The sequence below is a fragment of the Myotis brandtii genome, unplaced genomic scaffold (genome assembly GCF_000412655.1).
Source record: "Myotis brandtii unplaced genomic scaffold, ASM41265v1 scaffold266, whole genome shotgun sequence".
Lineage (NCBI taxonomy): Eukaryota > Metazoa > Chordata > Mammalia > Chiroptera > Vespertilionidae > Myotis > Myotis brandtii.
The window spans coordinates 7,830,810-7,848,554 of record NW_005360124.1 but is presented as its reverse complement, the minus strand read 5'-3'; the positions used below and the strand labels follow the sequence as shown (position 1 = coordinate 7,848,554).

At 36.8% G+C, this 17,745-nt stretch overlaps 1 protein-coding gene across 1 annotated transcript in view; it reads left to right on the top strand.

Annotated features, from left to right (window-relative positions):
- The window catches only part of PCSK5 (proprotein convertase subtilisin/kexin type 5), a gene marked incomplete at its 5' end in the record, with an annotated part of 415,527 nt that overhangs the window by 195,447 nt on the left and 202,335 nt on the right, over positions 1-17,745 (top strand). The window contains one exon of the mRNA XM_005868347.2: positions 16,146-16,249. Coding sequence (XP_005868409.1) covers positions 16,146-16,249 — 104 coding nt within the window. The remainder of the gene's footprint in view (positions 1-16,145; positions 16,250-17,745) is intronic.

Genomic DNA, 17,745 nt, shown 5'->3' with positions numbered 1-17,745 from the left:
CACAGGTTGAACACAAATGTATGTATACTTTGCGCCTAGCCCCAATAAAGCATATACTCCAGGTCTGGGAGACATAGATTAACGATAATTACACCTGAAGTTAGAGGTGTTATGAAAGAAAGCAAAGGATGATAATTATAATAGAAAGTGAGGGTGAGATAAGGGCAGTAAAGGGTGAATAATGACAAGGAAAGTATAAGGCTGTCATTAATGAAATTATAGCATTTTTGCTGAAATTGGAGTCATACATAAGTGATCCAACGTATAGTTGGTTTTTGTGAGTCTTTACTGAGTTATTGTTTGATCACAACATAACCAAGTTTCATCTTTTTTCATCCAATAAGTTCTTGCAATCATGGCCAAGTCTTAGGGAATAGAAGGCCAAATGAAAGGATGAAAGCCTGAATGATCCGTAATTTTTCTTTTTATTTCTACAACAAATTTAGGAGCATGCCCGTATATGATTGAAAATTGGTGGGGTATCACTTCAAAATGAAAATTGCTCATCCTGTCAGAAAGAATACAATAAAATTTTTATTCTTCTATCTTCAGTGGGTACTCTAGTTTATCTGAAAAAACTCAGTACACAACCAAAGAATGTTGGAAGGAGGAAAGAAAATTGAGTGAAATTTAAGATAGGCTCTTAGAAGAGTCTGCCTGTTATTTCACTATTGGAAACTTTTACAACCGACTTGAAAGGCTATTGTAGAGAGCTTCCTGGAGAGAGCGAGCATGATATGGGAGTGATCACATTAGTCATGCTGAATTCTTATGCATTGCTCTGAATTTAGGTGCCATTGGAATGGACATCTAATAGCCTCATTTTCCATGGCAGATGTATTCAATTTTATAATTTTCATTGTGCTAAAACTCTCAGTTACATGTGATTACTTTACCTGGAATATAAAATAATTGTTTTCAGTTTGTCTGAGAAATCACAACACTGGAAGGTTGCCCAGGGACCATCTGGTCTATAGAAATGTTATTGAGTGAGTGTGTTCAAGGATCGCCAGGCAAAGAATAATAATGGTAATGTAATGTAGGTTATTTTAAAAATGAAAGTTTTTTTTTAATTTTAAAGCAACTTCTTTGAAAATCGTGTGTTATTTTGGTATAAAAATTTCTGAATTGTATAAAACAATGCTATTCTTATTTGCCCAAATTAAACGTTACCAATCTTCCATTGATTTCTTTTTAATTTAAATTATTTATTGTTTAAAGTATTACATATGTCTCTTTTTCCCCCCAATGACCTCTCCCAAGCCGTTCCCATCCCCCAGCACATGTCCTCACCCCCCTACTGTCTGTGTTCATGGGCATGCTTACCAGTATATGCATGCATACAAGTCCTTTGGTTGATCTCTTACCACCCCCCAACCCCACCCCCACCTTCCCTCTGAGGTTGGACAGTCTGTTCGATGCTTCTATGTCTCTGGATCTATTTTTGTTCATCAGTTTATGTTGTTCATTATATTCCACACATAAGTGAGATCATGTGATATTTATCTTTCTCTGACTGTCTTATTTCGCTTAGCATAATGCTCTCCAGGTCCATCCATGCTGTTGCAAATGGTAAGAGTAAATTTAAAAAGAATGTGCTAATCTTTGAAATTCAGAAGTTTAAGATTGTTTTTTTATCCTAGTGGTGCTTGCAAACAACCCACTAATTCCATTTGCCCCTAACTTCTTGGAAGCAAACACATACTTAATACTGGGATATCCTGGGAAGAGCAATCTCCTAACCAACAATATTGTTAGCAATAGAACCATTTTTTTAAATATATATTTTTATTGATTTCAGAGAGGGAGGGAGGGAGGGAGGGAGAGAGAGAGAGAGAGAGAGAGAGAGAGAGAAACATCAATGATTAGAGGGAATCATTGATCAGCTGCCTCCCACATGACCCACACTGGGGATTGAGCCCACAACCCAGGCATGTGTCCCCAACCTAAATCAAACCCGGGGCCCCCAGTCTGCAGGCCGATGCCCCATCCACTGAGCCAAACCAGCCAGGGTGCAATAGAACCATTTTTAAAATTAGGCTATTATCATACTCTTAGCATACTCTTTGTAGAAAGGAATATAGACCACACAGAAATGTATAAACAAAAATCAAAAGCCTCCCTACACAGTCAACTTTCGGCGGCTGTTTTATGCTTGAATAGTGCAGTAACTCTTAATACTATGATGCCTGTTCCAAATATTTTTAACAAATGTAATGTCTTTGTTGCAAAATATTTTCTGTTTTATTATCTTCAATCTGCATGTTGCTTTTCCTTCAGATCCTGTTGTTCCTTTTGTCATCACTCCCCCATTAATTTTTATCATCCCTTTTAACCAGAAAATGCTTTATCCAACCTGCGACAAGGAAGATTAGATTAAAGGTTTCAGTTCTTTGTGGATATGGTCTTTGTTCAGTAGTTGGAATTTGGGTGTTAAGAAATTCCTGAATTGTAAGAACTAATATTCAAACTGAGCCTCAGAATTTGCTTCAAAGTTATTTAAAAGGGTATGAATCCTCTACAAATCACCTACTAATCATTTTATGTTGTTAATATTTTTCTTAGTATATAAATACTCACTATATATATTTTTTTAAATATATTTTATTGATTTTTTACAGAGAGGAAGGGAGAGAGATAGAGAGTTAGAAACATCGATGAGAGAGAAACATCGATCAGCTGCCTCCTGCACATCTCCTACTGGGGATGTGCCCGCAACCCAGGTACATGCCCTTGACCGGAATCGAACCTGGGACCTTTCAGTCCGCAGGTCGACGCTCTATCCACTGAGCCAAACCGGTTTCGGCTAAATACTCACTATATTATCCCTTGGTCATAGTTATTGAAAATATTTTATCAGTTTGTCATTTGCTTTCAAGTTTCCTTCATACTATTTTGACATAGAGAACATTTTTATTTTTTTTCCTTCTTTTTCTTTTTCAAATTTATCTTCATTGTTGACAGTATTACAGATGTCCTCCTTTTTTTCCCCAATGACTCCCTCCACCTTGCACCCACCCTTGCCAGGTATTCACCACATATAAAATCCCCAGTTGTGTCCACAGCAGCCTCATGGCACACAGTTCCTTTCAAGGTGCACAAATTCATGCACTGGGCCGCTATTATGCATATAAGTTCCCCAGTTCATCACTTCCCACCCACTACCCCACGCCTGCCTTCCCTCTGAAACTTGTCAGTCTGTTCCATGCTTCTTTGTCTCTGGATCTATTTTGTTCATCTGTTTATTTTGTTCATTAGACTCCACATATAAGTGAGATCATGTGATACTATCTTTCTCTGACTGGCTTATTTCACTTATCATAGTACTCTCCATGTCCCTCCATACTGTCTCAAAGGGTAAGAGATCCTTCTATTTTACAGCTGCATAGTATTCCATGGTGTAAATGTATCACACTTTTATTTGTAATTGTTATTTAGTCAAATATATTTGCCCTTTATAAATTCTTCAATTGGTCATACCTCATCTTTTGGTACCTCCTGGAGAACTTTATGTATGCTAATGAAAATTATGTGACCCTTTGTAATACTTATTATAATATTTTTTTTAAAAAGAATAATAAAAAAAAAGAAAAAAAGAAAATTATGTGTGCTTTCTCCCTAAAACTAGCCCATATTTTGCTGTACCAATGAGTAATCAATGAACCCCATGGGAGATTAAGAATTTAGAACCCTTAGGTTAGAGAATCCTTTTCTGTCTCAAATGTATTAATTACCAACTAATATTTTCATTTAGTGTTTTCTCCTTTCATTCTCCAATGTTAATGTCTAACCAACTAGAATTTATTTTGGTGTTGAGTTTGGGGATCTAAATTGAATTTTCATGGGGGTCCCATTTGCCCATTGTCATTTGTTAAGTAACTTCCTCCAAAAACAGTTTGTTTGCATTCTTTTAGTTGTTGCATTTATAAAGGTCTGTTTTAGAGTTTTCAGTACTATTATTCTGTCAATTCTTTTGACATTACAGTACCACTCCACTTTCTAAACATTTTTTTAAAAACATTCTTGCCGGTTCATTTTTCCAGATAAAATTTAGAAACATTTGCCATGTTCCAAAAACAACCCCAGGGACAATTTATGGCACTTGTATGAATCTTGGCTTCTTTATAACAGTTGGTTTTCTTTCAAAAAAATAGGACTCTGGCCTAATAAATTTTGAGGCATGTCTTTAGTTCTTTCTATACTTTTTGGTTTAGATTTTTTTTGGAATAGTAAGTATCTGTTTGTTTTACTATTACCATCATGCCTTTAACTGGTTATTGCCTATTTATACCAGAGCCATTGTTTTTGTATGTTTTTCTTATCTCTAGCCACTTTAATTTACATTATGCTATATAACTCATTGCCTTGTTTTTTAGAATATATACGTGGTACCTGATGATGGTAACACTTATCTCTGTTAGTTGAGTATTTTTCATGTTTGTTCTTACTGGAACATGGTACAAATTGGTCATTATAAGTTCAGGTTTTGGAGTCAGGTGGACTTCAGTTTCAACCCTGCCTCCATATCATTGCTGCCTGGGTAGCCTTGGACAAATGAAAATTATGTTTCTTAATCTTTTTGAGCTTCAGTTCTTCATCTGAAATTTGAGGTAACAATCTAAAATCACCAGATTGTTGCTAGGATTAAATTACTTTGGACGTATGGAATGTATTAAAAATTAGAAATAAAATATTATTTCTGTTATATTAGCCAAAACTGTTAAATATCAAGAATGAAAATAAGCTTTCATGTCTAGGTCCTGATTTTCTCAGGATTATTTTTTTAAAACTTTTGTTTCACTTTTTAATTGATGTTTGCTTCTCTATATTGAAACTATGAAGCATTTTTGTTTTTGTTTTAAAGGCTTGTTAGTAATGTGTTCTGGGTATTTTCTCAGTATCTGTTGAAGTTAATAAATAGTTTCTCATAATAAAGTTGTTGATATAATTTATTAGAATAATAGATTTCTTAGTCTCTGCTTATATTCATGAATCAAATTTATTTCTCTAATATGCTATTGGTTTATTTATGCCTTTGTGCTTATTTTTCTGAGTAAGATTTTTAGTTTTTTGTTTTTTTTTATGAATATAGTGTGTATGTGTGTGTGTGTGTCCATTCTATATTATTGTTATAGCATCTACCTAACGCTGATTGTGTATTTATGGCAGATAAACAGCATCTTTTAAATTTTCTTTATGGTTCATTTCACTTATTCCTCATGTATAAGGTAGCACAGATAGTAAACAAAGAGTTAGGCTTCCTCACTCTGATTTGACCTTGAAATTGGCATCTATCGCTGCCAATTTTTGGTATCAAGTGATGTTAAATTCACAAAATAAATTGTGAAATTTTGCACTTTCTTTTTTCTCTGGAGACACTTAGGATCACTTTCCTTGTAAGTTTGAAGAAAACCATCTGGCCCTCAAGCCTTTTTAAGGGGTACTACTTTGGTAAATTTTTCAGTTTCAAATTTTTCATTTATATTCTCCAGAACCATGTCCATTTCATAAGGTTTTTCCATTTATTGGCCAATTATTATATAAAGTTATATATTTCTATAACATAACTACATTTAATACAATTGTTAGATATAGTTATATAGATTAGATATAAATTTTCTATAACTATAAAAATCCCTTGTATTGGTTTTTATGGCTTCCTTCAATATTTAGAATGTATCTTATTGGTGTTCTTTTCACTTTATTAGATGTTTGTTTGTTTCAAAAGACCAGTTCTTGAATTTGTTGATTAGTAATGCTTTTTTTTTCATTTGTCCTGTTTTAAATCTCATTAATATCTTTCCTATTTTCCTTAAGATAACTCTTTGTCCTTTTGTAAATCTTGTTGGTTGAATCATGGTTCATTTATTTTTCCTTTTACAGTAATACAATTTTTTTAAAGATGTTTATTTACCTCTGAACACTTTTGGCTGTGATTATTTTCTAATGATGTTTTGGCTTCCTCTTGGTTGAATGACAATTGTTTAAAATTTAAGTTTTTAACAAACTTTATTGAGGTTTGTTATTGACTTTTATTTTTCCACCACATTGTGGTCAGATAATAAGGTTCGATCATCAACCACACTGGTGGTTTGTGAGGTGTTGTTTTTAATTAGGGCAGTTGATGAGATTTCCTTTTGGCACAATATGTAGTCACCTTTTCTTTCAAAACTCTTGAGTTGAGCCATGAATTCTTTTTCTTTTCAATATTCCTCTTTGTAGGGCATATAATATTATTAAATTATATCTATTATCTAAACAAATCCTCTGTATTCTTTCTCCTGAAATAAATGGATTAAACTACTTGAAAACTAGTGTGGTTCCATCAGTTACTTCTTTTTTTCTTAGAGTCCTTGATCTACTCATTTTGATGCAGAAATGACATGCAGTTAGATACTTATTATAGACAGCATCTTATCTTTCACCTAAATTATACTTCTTTGTCCCTTACAGGTTTGTTTGTTTTTTTGTCTCAAATGTTTTAATGTTTGCAACTGATTTTGCCACGCATACATTTTTGTTGTGTTGTGGGAAAGTCTATGTACACTTTAATTTTTAGTTTATATATTTCATGTTTTTAGGTTAAAAGTTTATTTTTAAATAATTTTGATAACTTTAAAAATGTTCACTTTTTTACATAAAAGCTGATATCTACAAACAAATATATTTTATAATAAGGAAGTTATCCCCTTCACTCCTCACTATGTAAACTTGGTTTACATTTACTTCCCACTTCTATTTATACTTATTTCTCCATCTTTCATGCTATAATCAGGATTTATGCAACAGACTACTTTAGTTAATTTATTTCTTACCATTCTTTCAATTATTAAATCTTAACTCTGTGCTTAATCTATCTTAGGATCATCAGTAGCTTGTTCGTAGCAACTGCACATTCTAGGGTCTTTAATTTTGACTTATTTATTCGTCTGCTGGAATGGGTCTTTAAATTATTTGTGTGTTTTACTGTGGCTTGCAGAGTGTGTGTTTGTAGAGAGGTGGATTCATATACTTTCTCAGTCCTGCAGATGTATGTCTTCTGCGTTTACTCATGAAGGACAAGGAGCTTAGTATAAAATTCTTGAGTTTGATTCCTTCCAATAGCTTAACTGTTCTTTTCATTGTCTGCTGAAATTAGCTTTGCAGAGAAAATCTTAGGACAGAAATCCTGTTTTGTTTTCATGCTGAAAAGCAGTTCTTAGGATATTTTTTATTTTTATTTGTAATGGAAATATATGTATTTAAGGATGAGTCCAAGGGGTACTAGTCTTAATATTTCCAGAAACATATTGAGTCCTTTCAGCCTATCTGGAATTACTAGCAAAATCTACCATGAGACTTCAGAGCTTGGGCCCTGGAGTCTGAGAGACCTAGCTTCAAAGCCCGTTCTGGTTCTCACTGTTTTGGCCTTGGAAAAGATATTTAACCTTCCCAATCTTTAGTTTCTATATCTATAAAATGTAAATAATAATGCTGTCTACCTCATGGGATTTTGTGTGTGCATTAAGTGAAGTAATGTACTATGGAGAGCACCTAGTGAGTAAACAGTAAATGGTAGTCCTCAGAGGAAGACAAAGCTATTGTCCTAAAATGGGCTTCTGTTTCTTTTCTCCAAATCTATCGTCTTGTCTTTCTTTGCCATCTCTTAATTATTTTCCTAAAAACATGTTCTGGAAGTTCTCATTATCTTCCACACCATTAACTCAATTTTCCACAATATCAATTCCACAATATCCATACCCGTATCAGTTTACTTTCTCCAATGCAAACGTTGCTTTTGCTAATACCACCCTACAGTCCTTGTAATCTTCCTTTCTCTCGGCTTCCAGTTTCCCATCTCAGCTTGCTTTATTTATTGACTTACTGCTTTTCTCTGCATTCTTCTTTCCATAGGCTCTACAGTATTGTTGTTTTTCTTCTCTGCTGTCCTCTCTTTTTCTTTCTCTTGCCTTTTTTCTCCTGTCCTTTGTACTCTCCTTTTATGTGTTTTCCCTTTTCTTCCTTTCTTTCTTCCTTTGTCTCCAATTTTGGCTTTTTTATTCTTTTCAATTATTCATTCTCAATGAGAAACTCTGGCATCATACACTGTGTGGTGCTGTCCCTGCTCTACTCAGCATCCAAGCACAGATCTACGCACCTCTGCCGTTGGAGGGGGTGGGATGATGGGCAAAACCCCCAGTCAATTTGGAGATCCTGGCAGACATCCCTCCACAATGAATCTGCTGGGTGAGGATGGTATCACTTCCTATCCTACTATCAAAGCTGGAGGTTTGTGGGCCGGTTCATAAAGCTCTGCTAACCTGACTTCCCTCTGCGGCCCCTCTAGTACAAGACGGTGGCGGTGGTCAGAGCTAGGGCTGCGCAGTCAGACTGCCCGTGGCTAGTTCCAGCTCTTGCTAGTCATGTGACCCTGAGTGGCATCATTAAACTTTCTGTGCTTTGGTGGTCCTTATATTGGTAATGAAAGTAATAATAGTACCTCACAAAATTGTCATGAGAAATTAATGAAATAATGAATATAGAGCACTTCAACACAGTATGCCTGGTACACTCAATAAATACTATCTAATACTCCGTACTTTTGGAGATACATCTTTGAGGAATTACATTCAGTAGCAAGAAGGTGTGGCTGGTACAACAAGAAATCCCCAAATCAAGGTGTTGGTTCAGAAGCTCCAGGCTATCGATGCCAGCGTCTATGACATTCTCTTCATCTTTTCTTGATGGCTGCTGCAGCTCCAGCCCTCATAGCCACCTTCAGGTAACAGGAAGAAGGAAAGTATGAAGGAGGGTTAGGCAGTCCTTAAAGCAGGAACACAGAGGCTTTCTCAGAAATGCCCAGAAGAGTTCCACTTGCGTTTTATTGGTCAGAACTCTGTCTCCTGTGCATCCAATCACTCACTATCAGGGTGTTTGGGAAAACATGATTTTGGCATCTCAACGTTCAGAGTAGGAGAGACAATGAAAAAGAACACTGGAATTTGCCCCTTATTTCCCGCCATACTTTCTGGAGTTGAGACTCTGAAAACAGGGATGGGAGAGATACCAGAATTAATGTGTGGGCTGCCTTGAAAATATAAAAGGGAGACTTGTCCCAGTAGAGAACTATGTGCCTGCTTTTTTTAGCGAATGAATATCTTGGGTCTTTAATTCAGGACACAGGGAAACAGAGCTGAGGTGGATTTTTTTGGGGGGGAGGTTGTTAATCCTCCCCCCCTTCTTTCCTTGAAGTGACAAGTCAGCTTTGTTTTCTTAATATAAAAATGTCGCAGTTAAAAATTATGTTCTCATTCCAGTCACATCAGCCATATTTTTGTCATTGTTTTCTGTTAATCTTAGTCAATCTTTTCCTCTGCATGTGTGTGAATGTGTGTGTGTGTGTCTACGTACAGCCTGTAATTTAAAAAAATATATTTTTGTTACTATTGATGTCTAATTAGAAAGACTATTCATAGTTGACATAATAAACCAGGAGTTTCTAAATAGAATAACATTTACTTAAAATTCTAGAATCCAAAATGCCTAGTGATTTTCATTTAAAAGTTTAAAATTAAAGCAGAACATTGAAAATCCTTGTTTAAAAATATGCTTTGATAAGTGTGTAGAAAAGCATTATTTTAATTCTTTGTATCAACTATTAAAAAAAGGAAAACGTTGTGATTTAGAATAATAGTAATAACAGACATACAGCCAAGGCTTCAACTCTGCGAATCCCTGAACTGTGTAGAAGTTTCAAAAACATTTCCGTCGGGCAGTTCAGTGATGTGAATAATTATGCACGAAGTCCTCATTGTAATATGTGGTGCCATAAAGCACTCCGCTATCAAACCAAAGACCATCTCTCCCTCTCCATCCTCTACCTCACATCAGAGACGGCCATCAAGTGGGAGGCTCTGCCACAAGCAGGGGACTTGTTGCAATGGGTACAAACAGTTTCTTCCTCAGCCAGTCAGCTTCCCACCTACGCCACTGGCTTGTTAACACCTATCTTTCTGACAGATCTTAGCAGCATTATTATTTCACTAAACAAACCTATACCAAGGTGTTGAAAATGCTATTTTGTTCGTGTGTTACAGAAGCTAAAAAAAAACATACTGTTAAAGTTTAGGAGCATAGAAAAAAGCTTAATTAAGTAAGGATTCGTCAAAGGCTAGTGTAAATTCAGAAATGGTCCTTCCAATTCTGAGATGAAAAGTTATTCATTTCGGTAAGTCATAATGACTGTTGTCTTTGGGAGCCTATGTGTGCCTGGCACTTTATTACCTGAAATTCTCGCAACCACTTTATAGGGTGTCTCCACATCTCAGTTGAGAAAACTGAGTCCCAGGGAGATCCAGTAAGTTGCCCAGGGTTACAGGACTAGGTGGTAGCAGGTCCTGATTTAACTCGTCTTCCTGACTCTCATGCATAATTACACCATTCTCATGTGAGTAGAGACTCCATTTATTATTATTTTGAGAACAGATTTAAATGAGAAATAGAAATAATGGGAGTGACAGTGTCTTCTTATAGACCCAGGTCAGTTAGTTTAAAATTGCATATTTCTTCATGCCAAGTGCTGGACAGTCTACAACAACAAAACAGAAACAAAAAAGCAAAAGGGTCCTTTGTAGGTGTCCAGTGATACCCATACAAGTCACATTTCTAAACCTGGAGGTATTGTTACCTGTGTTTTCTGTTACTACAGCCCCACTTTAGTCCTGGAACTTCTGGATTAATACAGAACCCAGAACAAAACAAATGCACTCCCATTAGCAATATCTACTCCTGCTCACACTGGGAATGACAGTCCTTTCCGGGTCTTCATTAACCAACAAGAGAAGATTGGTTCCCTCTGTGGGATGGTCCACATGTCATTCTTGAATCATCATTGGCATGCACTGGCTACAGCCAGAATAATGCTCTTATCAATCTCAGCATGCTTTAAACGCTTTCTGCCTCATCTGTGTTCAGCTCACCACCAATTCTTTTTCCATAAATAGTGACTTATTTAGCGTCTCTACAATGATATCATTTTTCTGGCTACTTGTTCCCACTTCTATTTTACACAGTCTTAAGAAACATAAAAGGAGACTGGTTTTGTCTTAGATATTTTGTTGAACACTTAGTAAGTGGGATATTTGGATGACCGCTGATTGGTCATGCAATTTCCCCACAGGTCTGGTCCACGCAATTGCCCATCATTGCATTAGGCAGAATCACTCTTGTATTTAAAGCAGATTGTCCTGTTTAGGAAACAGTTTCAGTATCAGGAATTGCTGTCATTCCGTTTGTTGTTGATAAATTCATTTTCTGTACTAAGATGTAATTGTGTTGTCCTTTTTCTCAATTGCCCCTTACATGCTTATGTTTATAAAACCATTGGTGGGGAGGGGGTGGTGAGGGGAAGGTTAGTTTTTGTTTTTGTGGGGGTTTTGGTTTTTTTGTGTGTGTGTGTGTATGTGTGTGTGTGTGTGTTTTCTTTTTGGTTAATGCAGGTGAGTCAGTCACTCAAGATTCAGTATTGGTCCTTGTTTTTAAGGGCCACCAAGTACAGTTTTATTTCCAGCACTCACACATGTACAGAATTGTCTGGGGAAACTCTTAGGGAGTGAATTTTTTTTAATTTAAATGTTAGCAGTGATACTTAGAAACCCAACAAAAAGAGCTAGATAGAATATCTCTTTTAGGATAGACCTAGTTCTTCTAAACCCACTGATGGGCCCATGAAATACTGTGAACTGCTCAGAGCAAAAATGTAATGAAAACAGGTAGTGTGAGAGTCCTCAATTACCCTGTTTTTGCAGCTGGAACCTAGAAGGGCTTTGGGATGAGGTTCCGTTGAGGTTCCCTGACCAGGCTGTAAACCACATCAAACTGTGAGCTTGTCAGGCAAGGTGACAAGGTCACAACAGTACTATTAGGAAATAATGGAATAATGGTATGACATGGTATAAGAATCAAATATTATATTTTTAAAATAAGATGATTTTCCTCACTTTATATCTGTCTGTTTACCCTTGATGGAGTGTGCTCATATTGGGCTTTTGGAACCTTAAAGTGAAATTAAGACTCAAGAATCTCCTGAATTCTGTGGTAAAAATTAGACAAGTGAGTAGAGAGAGAGACATTGTGGGTACAAAAAGTGTGTGGCCATGGGAACATGATATACCACACTTAGCTTCCTGATCCAGTTGTCAAAGACCCATCTGACAAACCACGGTGTGTATGTCAGTTTCACCTGTGTGGGTCCATCTGGAGATGGTGTTAAATAGTGACTGATAGCATATGCTCTGGGGCCAAGTATAGCTCGTTTGAATTATAGCGCTACCACTTACTACCTGTACCTACTTGAATTACTGTGTGTAGCTCAAAGCCTCGGTTTTGTCATCTATGAAATGGGAATAAAAGTTTACTTATATGATACAATTTTTTCAAATTATACTATAGTAATGCACGGACCCACATGCAGTACCTGGACCTGACCAAGTGCTTACTAAACGTTGGTTATTATTACAAGGTCCTTAAAGGATGCAAAACTTCCTAACAGGATAAGATTACATAGACAAGACTCCCCATAAAATTATGTGTGTTTTATTGCCTTGAAGGTCACATGTACAGGCAGTTATAAATGTTACCCTTTTTGTGTATATTATCATTCACGGGTAATTTGCAGTAAGTCCAAGAAGAAACATGAGAGACGTGTGGCATTACTGCTTGTGACTTATTATGAGACAGTGGTTACCAGACTCAGGGCTGAGAGAAACTTGTTCTTTTTCTCCATGTTGGTTAGACTTGTAGCCTCTAGATCATTGCTGGCCCCAAAGCTCTTGGTGCTCAGTCTTCCTGTTCTTGGAGGTGCAAGGGGTCTTGGTTTTTAGAAGCCAGTGAAGCATGGGCCCAGGGCTAGGGGGTCCTACACTACTACTGTGAACTGCACACTTCCTGGCACTTCTCTGCTTTCACTCTGTTTGTGGTTTACCAGATGTCTGATAGTTGGACTTCTTTGCCTCTACATGATCCCTGTGAGCATAACTATGCATGGGTTATAAAACACGAATCAGACTTCTCCACCAATAAAAGTTCTCTCAGGATAGCAGATTCCCTGATGGCCTTTGCCTGGGCTGGTTACCCTTCCACAGGTAGAGAAACCACTGATTCCAAATCCACTGGTTTTCCATATTATCTTCCTCACTTTATTTTGGTGAAATCCAGGAAATTTTGAAATTAAATCATTTCTGAAGTTGTATGGTCTCCGCAGAAATTAAATCATTTCTGAGTAGGATTTTCTAAATGCCTGCTTCGTTCCCTGTGTAGTTCCAATTTCCTGAAGCTAATTTCTTCCCTCTAATTGTAAGCACTTCGAGAAGAACTAGCTTTTGCAACTCAGCATGAGAGCAAGTAACTCATTTCTTCAGGCTGAGTTGAATGCCGAAGGCTTCCCGAGTCTGCCTGAATACAACTGCTTACGGTACAAAACACAGTTTCCCTGTCCTGTTACTATTATTATATTTTTAGTGCTCAGGTTCCCAAGAGTCAAAGCCTTGTACTTCATATTTCTGAGGACGCTTGCCTTGGTGCAGAGGGTAATGTGGGAAACCTATTTCTCTTCTCTTGTTCCCCCAAAGGATAAGATTTAGAATATGGAAGTTTTAACTTTGCGTTAAATATTATTTGAAAATCACTAGGTTAATTTAGACATATTTGTCAAATTCTAGTATAATTTTAGGTGTCTTGCCATTTGCTCATGAAAATAAAAACATTTTCACGGATTCTGCTTTACCATTAATAAGTAGCTGGAATGTTTATCCAGACTGAGCTTTTGTTGTTGTTGCTTTAGCCCCTCACCCAGTAACTACACGGGGAAAGAGGAGATTGGCATCACTTCTCAGGCAGAGCTAGAACATCTTTTTTTTTTTTAAATATATTTTATTGATTTTTTACAGAGAAGAAGGGAGAGGGATAGAGAGTTAGAAACATCGATGAGAGAGATCGATCAGCTGCCTCCTGCACGCCCCCCACTGGGGACGTGCCCGCAACCAGGGTACATGCCCTTGACCGGAATCGAACCCGGGACCCCTGAGTCCGCAGGCTGACGCTCTATCCACTGAGCCAAACCGGTTCGGCAGAGCTAGAACATCTTACGTTGAGACTAACATTCAGAATTGACCCTTGATTCATTTCCTAATTTTCCTTTCAGTGGTGCATTGAGTCTACTGAATTATTCTGTGGATTTCGTATTCGTCAGCAGAGGGCCAAAGCGTGCTATTTGGTTTAGAAGCAAAACTCCCCTGCTTCCAGGGATGCAGCACACAACCTCCCTCCCTTTCTTCAGAGTTTCCTGCCTTATCGGGCTCTAAATTGGTTCCTAACGAGTATTGTATTAAAACAAAACACAGTGATTATGTTTGCATTGCTCTCGTATTTTAAAAATTCATGTGGTTGGGTTTTAATTTCCTTAATATTGGGTTCTTTTGTTAATGCAACCTTACAAAATAGTCTAGATCCAATCTTGCCCCCTCTGAAAACTTTGAAAATGAGAGTCATAACTTGCCTTTCATTTTTAATCAGAGGTCATAAAAAATAGGCATCAGACCTCTGTAGGACTTTCATCTTCCAGTATTTTTCATTTTCAAGCCACCAAGTAGAAGCTGTGGTTCGTAATTTAGCAAAACATTGTACTGCCTAGCACTTCTTCAGTACTTCTTATGCACTAGAAAAATAGGTTAAGTACTTGGCATTACTTTGATACAGTCGGTACGATGAAGTAAAGTAGACATTAGCATCCACATTCTAAGTGGGGAAACTTTGGGAAGTCAGTTTCACATCGGAAGGAAACGAAGGAGCCGGAATCTGAACATTGGGCTCCCTCTCGTTAGGAGACCACCCACAAAAACGTGTATGTGGTGGTTGTGGTGGGGAAACTGTAGTATAAAGTGAAGCATTGAAAATTAGGTACAGTTGAATTATTGGGGTTAATCACTTTGTTAAATTATATAATTGTCTCACCACTGTGCTGTGCACCTGACACTAATATAAATATTGAATGTCAACCGTAATTGAAAAATTAAATAAATAAAAAGAAAATTAGCTACAAGTAAGATACCAGACTCTCCTGCTCCCTAGGACATGCCAGTGTCCACCCGTGTGCATGTGACAGGGCACAGAGTCTGCCATGAGCCCCTGTCACACCTCAAGGAAGGTAGTGAGTCATTGTCTCCCGTGCCCAAATGTGCTGACCCATCCTTTGCAAATATCCTTCTAAAATGACGGTGGTGGACAAGAAAGAAAATAACTGCACAAGTTGCAAGATAATGATTGTATTTCCTACTTAAGAGATTGTCATATCTCACATTCAAGACTAAATTGAACAAGTGTCCCGATTAGAATTCCATGCATGCACTGAGTCAGGGGCCGTCCAGTATTTCCGTATTCTTCACAAAAGAACAAAAGTCTGTGACTATGTATTTGGGTTTGTTTTCTGTGTGTTTAGATTAGCATTGCAGTTCTCCAAAGAAAGTATCTTTTGTTCGATAGTCGTTGTCCTTTTCAGTGCTGAGAGCCATGAGAAATAGGAACCCAATAATTTCATATTATAACTACTTATTGCAAATTCAGAATCCCCCCATCACTGTCTGTGACTTGGAACCCAGCGTTGGGCCCTGGTACCACATTCTCTTTTTTTAAGAAGCTGAAAATGGGGATTTGTTGGTTTTCGTGGACCATTTTTCCATATCCCACATATGCGTGCAGAGTGTTAAACGAGGGATGTTCCCGAGGCCTTCAGTTTTGACATGAGCTTAGTGTAATTTTCCAATGATGTTGCGAGCTTTTACAAAAAGGACAGCAGGGCCAGAATTGGGAGCTGTTTTGTTGAGGAAACTGGAAGTCCTCCCCCTTTTCAAAATGAAATTACACTGGCTAATCCCACACTATTCATTATAAATTTAAGGTTACATGATCTGCCTCCCTCAGACGAATGTCCCTTCTCCATGTTGAGAACAAGAGCAGCATTTGGCATTTGCTTAGCCCAAACCCAAATCGCTGACCCTTTGTTTTTAGTACTTTGCCATTTTGCTTTTGCTTTTTAAATTTGCTTGTGACTCTGCTTCCCCCATCTTTTTCTTTTTTTTTGGTACAATGATTCTTACCTTGTCTTTCCCCAGTCCGTTTCTGACCTGGAGAGACGTGCAGCATGTTATTGTCAGGACTTCCCGTGCAGGACATTTGAACGCTAATGACTGGAAAACCAATGCTGCTGGTTTTAAGGGTGAGAACTTCTTTCATATTCTGTCACAGGCAAAATATTTTTCTTTTCCCCCCCATTTTAAGAGGAGAGCAGGAACTAGAATGCCTCAAAAGAAACTTTCAATTGTGTGCTAACACATGGAGAGCTAGATCTTTTGATAAATCAAAGGCAGATTCTTTTTTTAAAAAAAATTAAATAATACACATAAGGCAGATGTCCTTGGCTTCCCACATCATATGTTAATTTCTTAAAAGATAACCAACTCCCAAGTATAGTCACCTATGGGGCTCCTGATTGGTTTATTTTCTGACATTGATTATCTGAGTGCTATTTGTAATAATGTATTTAAAACTCCTCACCTTCTGTAGTTATCTACCTTCTCTTAAATAATAATTGGTATATTTTGTTGGCTGCAATACTATTAGTTGCTGGGTCATGCTTTCTATACATTTTGTTTTTATTTTGTTTTTTGCAATTTCTGCAAACAGAAAAACAGGCATACTTCTAAAGCATTACTTTATATAAACTAAAAGTTCTTATGAAACTTTATAATGTGCAGTCTGTATGAAATTGTGCATAATATACTTAAGAGCTAAGTATTTTCCCTATGACTGATAGAGATTATAGTTTCCTCAAACTGTCTTATTAACGGTAGCCATTGTGTTTGTTGTCATTCATAACATATTATAATAAAACGGAAATAATTGGGTAAAGCAGATGTCCTAAAGTTTACTCAATTTACTCACGTTTCAGAGGACCTCAATTTTAATCCATTAACTTAAGTTCAACAAAGATTACTCTTTGTCATATCTGCGACTTAAATTTACTTTCAAATAATCTTATTATCATGATATATTCCTATGGCTGAAAAACATTTCATAGCATAGGAAATATGTACTTGAAAATTGAGCTTTTGGTCTTCAGATCATTGGTTGCATGCTAAATAATCCTGGACAAATCATTTAATTTTTCTGGGCCCTAACTTCTGCGACTTAACCATTTTAGAAGCTGAATGATATTATACATATGTTATCTTACATATGATTTTAATATGGCCTTAGTGAATTATACCCAATGTATGCAAATATTCATGCTGGAAATGTAATTTAAAAATTATGTGCAAATAGCTTATTATTGTCTCATGCTTAGCCAACACCTATAAATATACCAGGCAGGCAGTCCATATTAAATAGTTGTTTGATTAACATCTTCACTGAAGACTTCCCTCTGTTTTTAGAAAAAGAATATCCCGTTGTTTCTGAGTATTATCGAATACCTCTCCATGCTTATAAACTATATAACACAGCAGTGTTCAATGAGCTTTTAATCTAAAAAGTTGTACTTGTCGGGGTCACATTCTCTGAAGCCCAAATCAGGACACTCGATCCCCAAATAGCAATTGTAATACTTTAAATTTCTATTGTTCTCGAAATTCAGTTATTTTGCCACTTGTTTGTTTCATTTGATTAGCTTCCACATGCTCCCAACTCCTACTATATAAATTCCAAGAGGCAGGA